The sequence below is a fragment of the Manacus vitellinus genome, unplaced genomic scaffold (genome assembly GCF_001715985.3).
Source record: "Manacus vitellinus isolate BGI_N305 unplaced genomic scaffold, ASM171598v3 scaffold_32_pilon, whole genome shotgun sequence".
In the NCBI taxonomy this organism is placed as follows: Eukaryota; Metazoa; Chordata; class Aves; order Passeriformes; family Pipridae; genus Manacus; species Manacus vitellinus.
The window spans coordinates 8,119,809-8,130,882 of record NW_021940460.1 but is presented as its reverse complement, the minus strand read 5'-3'; the positions used below and the strand labels follow the sequence as shown (position 1 = coordinate 8,130,882).

Below are 11,074 nucleotides of genomic sequence, written 5' to 3'. Positions count from 1 at the left end.
AGATAGAGAGCCTTATGAAGGACACTTTAAGCTTTAGACATCATATGTCTAAATCATAACATCAGAGGAATACTAAGAAATCTGTTTTGTGCCAAAGAGAACAGAAGGGCTTTAAAACCTCTCCCGACTGAATCCCCCTCCTTTATTTGCTGAAGTTTTGAGCTCCCATCCAAAATCCATCCGTGGCATTACCCCAACAAGCAACACTGAGAAAGCAAAGCTGACCAATAATTTCAACAGCTCAGAACACCCCCGTGTAAGGAATAAATGAGATGTAAAAATATTCCAAGTTAATAATAAATTAAGGTGTTGGTAGTAACAGACACTTTCTAGTACGCTTCAAAGTGCCCCTTTAAACCAGGAAAAAGCCCACAAGCCTCCATGTGTTAAATATTCTGATTCAGAAAATAATTTCCCCGAGAACTGGTTGTTTATTGCCATCCACAGAGTCTCACATTCAGTATTAATCCTCTCAGCATCAGCATGTATCCTCACCCCAAAGTCAATGTCACCAGCTACATTTTCGGGAAGCTAAAAAAAAATTAATTCATTCAGAAGATGCCTTTTGAACAGAGAATGCCACAACAGTAATTCCTAAGCCACCCATTCTGCATCTCACTTCCAAACCCAGACACATCTCCCTTCGGCAGCAGCGCTGCCTGATGTCCTTTTGTCCTCCTAATGGAGCTGGAGCCCTCGAGCAGGTTTGTTTCAGCACAGCAAGGACAAACAGCCAGGAGCAGCAGGGAGGTTTGACCGGAATAACTAAACACGCTGCACTGGGATCCCAGCGGGATCTGAAGGCTGAGCTCTGGAACAGCGCTCAGGAGCCTGAGGGATTTGCATGCGGGTCACTCCTTGGAGCTAGGGCCTTGATTGGTGTCCAGGAGAGTTTTGGGATGTCAGTATCTCCAGCACCCAGACTACAATAAACCTATTTACAAACAGCACCTTCACTTGCTTTTGCTGCCAAAAGGGGCCAGAGGCAGAACAGACTGAATTCACCTGCCCTTCCCCAAGGGAGCCTCGATACTGGAGACACTGGGACAGCGATGCAGGATAACCCCATGGGGCTCCTGCTGCTCCTCCCTCCCTCCCTCCCTCCCTCAAGGAATCCACATGGATATTTGGCATTAAGTGCTGGCAGCAGCCCTGCAGCCCCCGGGGGGGATGCACCGCTCTGACAGCCACGTGGCAGGACAATAAAACACCCAGCATACTGGGCACCAGTACCACGGGTAATCAACCTTCAAAAGCACAGATACTGTGCCCTGAGTTTGTTCATTTTTAATAGCACACTCTGCAACAGCCACAGTCCCCTGACAGAGACCACTGGCAACCCATAGCTTGGTGAGGACCACTGATTTACAGAGTCAGAGTGGAGGAAACAGAAGAGCAGCACTAGACATGGCTTTGTGGCTCCTTCCCAGCTGCACTACATCAGTTCAGCCAATTGGTCCCTCAGGTGTGAGACAGGGCTCTTGATCACAAGAGCTAGAAATTAGCATCGAGGAAGAAATTAGCACCTTCCAGGTTGCTTATCCGAGCGCAGAGAAGTACATTTTCATCTGGTAGCAGCTCCCCAAAACACAGATGTCACTGCCCTGAGTTTCCATAACACCTTTCATCCTCAAAAGCACTAATGGTCTTCACAGCAAGCCATTTTCTGCCATACCGCCAAAATGCAGCCTTGAGGTAGAAACATCATCTGAACAGTGCCTGGGCTGACCCAAAAAAAGCTGAGAGAAGCTCCTTTTCGTGCAGACAAATGAATGAAGATCATTTTCTTCCCATTCATTGAAAGATTTTTCTTGTCTCTCTCCCCAGGCTATAAACATGCACATGGAAATTAAATTACAGATCCGGGAAAATGTTCAAGAGATCATCTGAGTCAAGCAGAAAACGTGTGGCTCCAAGGACCCAGAACCCAGGAAGCACAACATGCACACCACTTGCCAGCCCTCCTGCATGGAGAAGCAGGACACACAGCCCCAAGAACAGTTTTCATAAGGATTCTAAGGCCTCACTTATCTAAATCAGTCTCCAAAGGGCAGGAGTTTGGCACCATACACTATCCCAAATGATCTACTTCACTCTAGGTGTTCTTATCATATCCCTTCCTTCCCTACATCATACTCAGGAATTTATTAGACAGGTAAACCTTTCTCAGAGGACTGGCACACTTCTCAGTCCTTATCATCACTGTCCTCCCATTGGGGACTTGTAACAAAATTAATGGTGGCATCACAGCTTTTAAAGAAGAAAGTGTCAGAGGGCTCTGTGGGACAGTTTCTGGATATGCTTAAAATTATTCTTGTATTACCAGTGAAAAATAACGCCCTTGTGGTAGGAAAACCTGTGTGGGATGTTTAACAAGTAACCCAGGAGGAACTTGGACTGAAACACAGGAACAGATCCTGAGATTCTTTTCACACAACACTGGAAAAGCTCAGCTGTTTCAGCAGAGGCTAGTGCTGCCATTCCCATAAGAGCAATCAGAAAGCTCCAGCCTTACCTTCTAGATTTGTCCTTTTAACAAAAAGTCTTCCCCGTTAATAACAACCATCAGCCCTAATTTGCATCTGCAATTCCCAAAATCGGCTAATTAAAGCTCCCACCCCCAGCGCCAGCGGAGCGAGGGAGGTCACGCGCCCGCTGCACCTCCTGCCAAGAAGGAGCCAGCTCCGAAGGGAAGGGCAGCAGCTCCCCAGCACCTCCTGCCAAGAAGGAGCCAGCTCCGAAGGGAAGGGCAGCAGCTCTCCAGCACCTCCTGCCAAGAAGGAGCCAGCTCCGAAGGGAAGGGCAGCAGCTCTCCAGGCGGGAGACTGCAGAGCCAGGCCCGGGAAGTGCCGCATTCAAATGAAACTGGGAGGAGTGTTAGGGAATTGCTCAGGAATACAGCTGGAGCGGGGCCAGCACTTAGCATGTATGAAGGCTGGTGCTGTATGAATGATAAAAATAGTAGCAGATGCTTGGATAAGAAAATACAATTTGGTTTACATGCAAACCCATCACTGAGCGTGGTTCAAAAATCTACCTGCTATCAGATCAGAGAAAGATTAAGGGCAAGAGAGCTTATTTTGGTGTAAACTTAGTTGCAAGGCCCTCTCTTTTGTGTTCAAGAGGTCTCACTTCCCTTTGGAAAACCCTTCTGCTCCAGCATTAGGAAGGTGGGTTTTAACCAGGCTCTGCTTGGTGCCAAATGTCACAGAAGCAGAGTCTGAAGGGATGGCAGGAGCACGGCCAGAGGGCACAGCAATTGCTTTGGTTTGGAAATCAGGGGACAAGGTACACTGATTTATTTTAGGTACACCTACACACATGCACAGCCAAGCCAGCTCCCACAGGCAGGACTGCCTCCCTCAGCTCCAATACATCCCTGCTTCCAACACAAAACACAGCCAGCACTGACAGGGCACAGTGACCCCGTGCAGCACTTCAGGGAAGGAAGCAGAGAACGATGCTTGTTCCCCTGCAAAGAGCCACACCAGGAGCTGCTGCTTTCAGCAAGTCAGACCTGGGGACACAGAGCTGAATTCCCAAGGGTGGACTGTTTTCTTTAGCACAAGCATCCCAAAAAACTTTCAAAACAGGCACACTTCCTGGCCACCACCAGAGACCTGCTCCTCTCCTTCCCAAGGGCATAGCAGTCTGGGGAGGCAGAATTATCAGCTACAGTTTTAAATCACCCTGTCCCACAACATTTACCTCAGTGCGTTAGGAAAGGTTTTGTTTATGCAGATTGGATGCAACATGGCCTTCACTGTCAGCAAGAACCAGCTGGAAGAAGCACATTAATGAAAGAGCAGCTAGGGGATACTGAGGTCTTCCAAAAGATCCCACAAAGACAGAGCCTGCTGACTTGGCTGGCAAAAAGAGAAACTAACAACAGGAACCACAAATTGTCTTCTCAGCCATATCAAAGATTTAACCCTTTGTTCCAGTCTTTTTCTCTCCTGAACACTTGCAAACAAGCAAATGGCCATTACTGCACCATCCCCTCTTAATTCTCCAAAGCAATCCTGCCAGCAGGAAAAAAGTCCTAAAATGCATCTTCTGCAGCTGGGAAGCATCTGAGACACAAACTCCCACTCTGAGTTGTTGTAATCACTGAGTAGCAACTGCAGGATGAGGGATATGGAGAATGTTTTGACCTTCATGTTAACCTGCTGCAACTAAATTTGACAATATAATTGTCTGCTCCTTAGTAATCACATCTTGATTTTCACTGTTTCATAAGCATCCTGGAAATAAAACATAAATCCAGGTCTATTCGTCTCATGATGGCTGGAAGCCTGAACTGACTTATAAAAAGGCTCATAAGCAAGTTTAGAAATACACAACTGACAGTGTGAATCCCTCTCACCCACTGGGCAAGTAAATGCACTTAAGAAATTCCAGAAGGAGCCAACTCTGTGCAATGGAAGTTTTGCCATTTACTGTGACAGTCCCAGTCCTGCTGTCAGCACATATCCAGGGCAAGGGACAAACACCACCCCAAATGCCAGCTCCATTCTTCCCCTTCCCCACCCTATCCTTCCTTCCCCCCTGAGCCAGCGGTGGATGGGAAATGGATGCTTCCTCCCCTGCTCAGAGGCACAAGTGTCTCATTTCCCCATTTCCAAGAGCTGTTGGGACCTGAAAACTCTGCACAGCTCCAGCAGTCATTTGAAGTCCATGCACGTTGGACCCTGAACAGACGAGTGAAGGAGTTATCCTTTGTGGACGCAGAGAATCCACAGATAATGCTCAGCACAGCCCACAGGGAAGTGGGCTGATTGGAAAGGCAAAACCTTACTGGAATAAGGAGAAGCCCCAAGACCTTATTTGCAGCAGATCTTTGTCCCAGACACGCAGCCGAGCACAATTCTGCAATGTAATTGATGTCCTGAATTTTCCCACTTCTCTCTCTCTGAAGGTCACACAGGGACAACTCTTTCAGTTCCCACTAAATCCCTCTTCTCCATAGGATTCTTCACACAGCCAAGAAAGGGCAAGAGCCATCCCTGCCCTTCACTTGCCCCTTTCAAGGCAGAGGGCTACTGTGAGGCTGAAATTCCAATAAAAAGCCAGTTGAGATGCAGGCAGATGAGATATCCCTCCTGTAATGTTCAGAGGAAATCATCCTGCAAAGCACAGCTCTTAATAAGAACTAGAATTAAAATTTCCTTAAATAAATATAAGGAAAGAGTCCAAGAGGGAGAGTCGCCAACAGGAACAGGGAGTCGTGCTCGGGTCGGCCTCCGTCATCCTTCCCCTTGGAGATCTTCCAGGCACGTTGTGCCGAGGACAGGACCAGCAGCTTCGTGTCTCTCTTCCTATCGACGCCATCTGCAAATGGAAAAAGCTGCTTTGTCCCTGTGGTTGGGCACCAGTGCTGCCCACAGGCACCATACAGGAGCAGCACAGCAGGGCCCAGGGACTGGGTTCACCAGCCATGGTCAAATGGCAGCCAGCTCACAGGAATTTGTCCGTCTGCATAACTGGGAGAGGGGAGCAAGGTGAGAAATGAAGGTCTGACCAACTGGTACAAATGTTCTTTCCCCTCTCCAGGAGCCAAAACATCTGAGTCAAATTTCACCCAGACTGCTCAGCTGCAGGGACTCTGCTTTCTAGTCAGCTGCCAGGGGACAGCAGCAGCTCCTGCCCTGAGGGAGGTCAGGTCTCCAAGCCAGAGTGTGACCCAGCGCTGTGCTCTCTGCAAGGACAGATCATGCCCTAACCATGTAGGTCTCTGCAAGGAGCCTGTGGCTCTGAGGGACACACGGAGTAGCTGCAACATCCTCTATGGACAGACAACAGGTTACTTACATCCTCAAACACTTATCCTTCCCTCCACTCGCCACCCTCTGTCCGTCCGGGCTCCAATCCGTTGCATACACCTGATGTTACGGAAAAGACAGTTCTGCTGGGAGGAGGAGTCACTCCTGCCTCTCTCAAACACCAACACCTCACCTCAACCAAACAGCTCACCTCATCTGCATGGCCAGGAAGATCGATGGCCAGTTTCTTTGTCTTGGCATCCCAGACCTTGAGGGTGCTGTCGCTGCTGCCGCTCACCAGCAAGCGGCTGTCGGCCGACCAGGCGATCTGGTACACGGCCGAGACGTGCCCCCGCAGCGACGTCAGGTACCTGGGGCAGAGCACAAGCTGTTAGAGCAGCACAGCTTGTTCCAAACCTGCCCTGGTCTTCCTGTTTCTTCTCCAGCCGTGAGCAAACCAGCCCAGTCACAAGATGCTCAGCACACCCGAGCCAGTCAACTGCAAGACAGAGTCCACAGGTTGCTCAGTCCATCTAAAAACCCTCTCAGGTGGGCTCAGAACCTTCTGGAGGATGACTCTTCATCTCACCTCATCTGCCAAGAAACTCTTACCCAGCAGGCAACGCTACAGCCTTACTGCACAGATGTGTTCTTCCTTTTTCTGGCCGAGCAGCCTGGATTTAGAGGGACCTTTAAAATTACTGACAGGAATGCCAAGCTCACGAGCATAAAGGTTGCTTTGCAGGGAAGGACTGCTGCCCCGAGAGCTCACCAGTACTCCAGCTGAAGGCTAAAAGCTGGATTCCAGGAGCATCCAAACACCAACAGCACCACTTGTAACTACAAGAATTTGCATCATCCAGAACAAGCTGTTCTCTGGCACGGGAACTGTTTAAACTGGGTCAGTCTACAGTGCCCAACACACACATCTTCAGGAGATCAGCCGAGTGGAACATCCCATCCCACTGCAGCTCAGAGAACTCACCCTGCAGCAGACTGTGTGTGCCACAGGTGCCAGGCAGTGCTGTGGCTGGGTGGCAGTGGCGCTGCACACACACAGCCAAGCACAAGAAGACCCTCTGACACAAGAAGAACCAGACAAGGGACTTCCAAAGGGCAGAAAAAGACAGAGGCAGCAGAATGACTTTGCATGAGTTCAGGCTGCTGAGATGCTGAACACACCAGGGGGCTGCTGGCAATGACACTGGAGCCCACCCCTGCAGACCCTATACTAGCACCACCTCTGCAACAGAACAAAACAACTCACTTTCCTGTCCTACCATCCCAGAGCTTTATGGACTTGTCAAAGGAAGCACTGGCTATTATCCGGGTGTCTGGCGAGAAGAGGACTTGGTTGATCAATGCCTGGTGGCCTGTCATTCTCTCCAGCGGCTTCTTGTCTTCTGCTGGTCTCCAGAGAAACAGGGTGAAATCATCTGACCCCGAGACGAGCCTTTCTGGTTCCTGGCCCTGAGAAAGGGAGGAAAGAGCCCAAGTCTTGTATGGGCCAGGTGTGGAGAGCTCGGAAGCACACCAGTGTTGGGGCCCAGAGCCCACTGTGCACGTTTACTGCTTCCACCAGTGGCAGTGTTAGAAACGACAGCAGGGACAAAGGGGACTCACCCGGACTTGGTTGTACCTTTGCTGAGCCTTGTCCTTCAGTTCTGCCACTGAGAAAGGGAAAAGGAGAGGGGAAGAGAGATATGCAATCCGGAGAAAGGAAACTTTATAACCCTGAGATGCCAATTCCAATCCTGGCTCCGTGGGCCAAGCAGACGCATTTGTGACTTCTCACCCACCTCCTCTTTGCCAAGGGCAATTTGGGAGCAAAAGCCCTTGGAAACAGAGCGACCTTCCCATCCCCCAGACTGCTCAGCCCTGGCAAGGGCGAGGAAGATCACAGCTGTCAGCATGACCGACAGGAGCACAGGACCTGCTCCCAGCTCCCAAGGTTGCTTTGGCTTATGGCAACATGGTATCAGGCCTCCCCTTTATCCTCCCCGGGCCTGCAAGAGGGTGCTGCACTCACGGGAGCCGCTGACGTCCTGTGGGTTGATCGTGGCCTCGGCGGGCTCGAAGGCCCCGGTGCGGAGGACGTAGTCGGTGCTCAGGGCCATGGTGTTCACCCAGTGAGCGTGGCCCTGCAGGCTGCGGCACAGCACCCCCTGGGGACACAACCACCCCTCAGGGAGGGAGGCAGCCAGCCAGGCTGCCAGCACCCACCAGACCCACCGGGCTGCAAGGACACATGTCAAACTTTCCCAACCCTCTCGCCCAAGCAGCAGCCAGGACTGCGGCAGGGAAGAGATGACACAGTTGAGCTTCAGGAATCAGTTTCCCACAGGAGCTTGAGGACACCCACCAGCACAGGTTGCCTCCGGGATGTTTCCAGCTTTTAGCCCCACTTAATGCTCTTAGAGATGAAAACATTGCACAACAGCCACCCCTTCCAAATTGTGTCAAGCAACAGGTTTTGATAGGTCAAGAAGATACAGCACCTGCTCTGCAGCTCTGTTTTCCAGGGCACAAGCTGTGCCAGGAAGAGCAGACAAAGCTACCACACATTGTGTCCAGCCCCCTCTGCCAGCAGCCCCGGGGCTGCTGCCTCACTTACATCCTGGCTCCTCCAGACTTTGATGGTCCTGTCCTGGGAGGAGGAGTAGATCAAGCCATCGCCCCCCCACTTCACACACGTCACCGACTGCGTGTGGCTCGTGAGGATTTTGTCACACCTGCCCATCAGTGTGTCCCAGATGCGGACGCTGCCGTCCTTGGACGCACTCGCCAGGTAACGACACTCTGGGTTTCTGGGGAAAAAGAAGATCAAATCCATTTGTGCAGTGCACACAGCTCCTCCACCAAGCTCTTTCCCCACCACCCCCAGCGGATTCAAGGGTCCAGAAGTCAATAAAATACAACTGTCTTTTGGCTTAAGATCTGCAAGAGGCCAGGCAGGGGCAGAGCACTGACTTACAGAGACCAAAGTCCCACAAAGCAGGGGAGAGGCAGACAAATGCTTCCTCCAAACCAGCTCCTGGGCTGCACACTGGAGGCATCAATCCAGGGTAAACCTGGCACCTGAGCCCTTGGCAATGACCTTGTTTGCACAGGGCACAGCTTTAACCAGCTGGCTTAAGAGGGCACCCCAAAACTGGCACCTTCCCCAGGCACTGGCTGGGGAGAGCCCTGGGCAGGGGACCAGCCTCACCAAGGCAGTGCAGACCAGTGGCACTGGGAATGCACTGGATGCTCCCCTGCCTATGCCATGCTTATCTCCAGCCTGTGGACAGAGTGCTCCTGTGCTGGCAGGACCGAAAGGAGCAACGTCCATCCACGTGGCTTAGGGGGACAAATTTAACACATCTGGAAGCAGCTGGCACAACCCATCAAGGACAGGGGAGCCACAACCCTCTGTCCTTTGCACAACACCTTCATCACTCAGCCTGGTGCCATGAGGAGCAGTGAGGAAGAACAGCCCCTCCCGTTGCACTGGGACTGGCTGGAGAAGAGAGAAGTGCAGCCCTGCCAGGGTCATGTCTCTCCTCTCCATTTCCTCCTGCTCCTTTACAATCATTTTTTGCTAATCCAGTTAATTGTTTGCAAATAGCTGGAGCTTTCTACTGGCAAATTCAATTTGCAGGGCCCTGCACTGAAGGGACCCTTTTTCTTTCTTTTTTTATTTATTTCTATAACGTCTTGGATTATTGGCTATAACTGCCCCCTCCACCCACCTCTTCCAGAGGGAGCTTTAGCTGATCAAAGGGATAAGGGGATTGCACAGTTAATCATCTCTCATGATAAACAAACAGGATGACAGAGGCCAGCAGGATCAGGAGAGCAGGAGGGAATGCTCTGCAGAGCCTGCACCTGGGGACCTCCAGGCTTCCCTGCTCCCAGCTCAGCATGCCATGGAGGAGCACACCAAATATTTGTCCAGCACCACAAAAGCAGTGCTTTCCAGAGGCAGGTATGTCTTTTACACAGGGGGAAAGAGGCACAGCCTGGCAGTGACTTCATGGCTGGGGCTCCTGGCTCTCCCAGCTGGATACATTTTTCCCAGCCCACCTTGGGAGCCGTTCTCCTGCACATGCTTTTTCCCATAACAGGAGAAAGGCAAACAGGAGCAATGCCCTTCAGGTCAGGCTGCTCTTTTCCATAGGAGTCAAGGGGAAGGGCTGGGCTGGCCCTTCACTTACATGTGGAGCGGTTCCCAGCACAGACATGTGATCCATTTGGAATGGCCAGACAGCACCCGGCCGATCTGGCTGCCCGTGGCTGGGTCCCAGAGAAATATCTGTCCAAGAGAGGAAGCGAGAGGGTCGCGTCAGGCCACAGACATCATGTGAATCCCGGGGACGCTGGAGCTCCATTTAGGAAGCAAAGGTGTCCCTTGGTGTCCGCTGAAACTGGCAGGGGCAGGGAGGAGCAAGGGAAGGGGGCTGGGTGCCTTTCCAGATCCCTGCAGCCGTTAGCTGACACCCAAAAGAATGAGAGCTGACTGCCCTCCTCTCTGCCTACAGCGCTGCTGCTACAGATTATCTGACTAAATTATCTGACTCAACTCAAAACGGATACAGGTCCCCAAAAAGCCACCCTGTGCCAGAGACTCAGTGAGTGTTTGCAGAGCCCGACGAAAGCCGCAGCGCGCTAAGTGCTGCTTATTATCAGATTCTGTGGGTGGGACACATGCTGGTTTTCTCTTGTTGATTCTCTCTCTACATAAATGTTCATCTAAAGAGCCAAGGTATTAGTCATCTCCTACTTGAGAACCTGGGAAAAATAGGGAAAGAGAGGACAAGCAGCTCCCTGGGTTCGATTAAAGCCAGACCAGCACCAAACCACGGCAGAACCACCCTGGCCCAGTCTTGGGGATGGAATCACAACCTTGGCAGTTCCATGGCTGCTCTCGCTGCTCCCAGATTGTTCGAAGGTGAGAGTGAGCCACTGCCCCTCTACAGCTCAATAAGTTCCTGACTCACATTTAGCTGAGTGCTCCCACTTCCCGAGGCATTTCTGCACCTTAAGCACACACATTCTTCCCCACAGCCAGGGTACAGCCCCCTTCACATTCCTACAAGAGGGAATTTGGCTGTATCTGCGTGAGAACGCTGCAAAACAGGCTGCTGCTGCATGTCTGGGTCACACTAACAGCAGCCCTGGTTTGGCTGGGCAATAACCATTCTCAATCCAGACACCTCCCTTGTGATGGAGCCGCCTGCCAAGGACCACATCTAGAGCCTGGACTCTTTCTGGCACGGAGGGAAAAACATCTGCCACAAGACAGCAGAACTCAGCAACAAGAGGTCCACAAG

At 51.4% G+C, this 11,074-nt stretch overlaps 1 protein-coding gene across 2 annotated transcripts; it reads right to left on the bottom strand.

Moving 5' to 3' along the window:
- Nucleotides 1-4,825: 4,825 nt before the first annotated feature.
- NLE1 (notchless homolog 1) lies at nt 4,826-10,057 on the bottom strand. 2 transcript variants are annotated; one of them, XM_018076795.2, is made up of 8 exons: nt 9,959-10,057; nt 8,377-8,569; nt 7,792-7,927; nt 7,386-7,432; nt 7,030-7,232; nt 5,974-6,133; nt 5,812-5,882; nt 5,346-5,698 (listed from the first exon to the last, which is right to left on the bottom strand). In XM_018076795.2, the coding sequence occupies exons 2-8, from the start codon at nt 8,500-8,502 to the stop codon at nt 5,659-5,661; spliced, it is 783 nt and encodes a 260-aa protein (XP_017932284.2). In that variant the 5' UTR covers nt 8,503-8,569; nt 9,959-10,057; the 3' UTR covers nt 5,346-5,658. The 2 variants fall into 2 exon arrangements, with proteins under 2 accessions (XP_017932285.1, XP_017932284.2); XM_018076796.2 differs by lacking the exons at nt 5,346-5,698; nt 9,959-10,057 and adding an exon at nt 4,826-5,331 and having other exon boundaries at nt 8,377-8,642.
- Nucleotides 10,058-11,074: the final 1,017 nt, after the last annotated feature.

What these genes read in the sequence shown, in the direction of transcription:
- NLE1 (XM_018076796.2), bottom strand. Translation starts at nt 8,595, where the DNA reads ATGGATTTGATCTTCTTTTTCCCCAGAAACCCAGAGTGTCGTTACCTG. An exon ending in TGGGATGGTAGGACAGGAAA is followed by an intron (nt 6,134 to 7,029) that starts GTGAGTTGTTTT and finishes GCTCTGCCCCAG; the next exon opens with GTACCTGACGTCGCTGCGGG. An exon ending in TTCCTGGCCATGCAGATGAG is followed by an intron (nt 5,883 to 5,973) that starts GTGAGCTGTTTG and finishes CCGTAACATCAG; the next exon opens with GTGTATGCAACGGATTGGAG.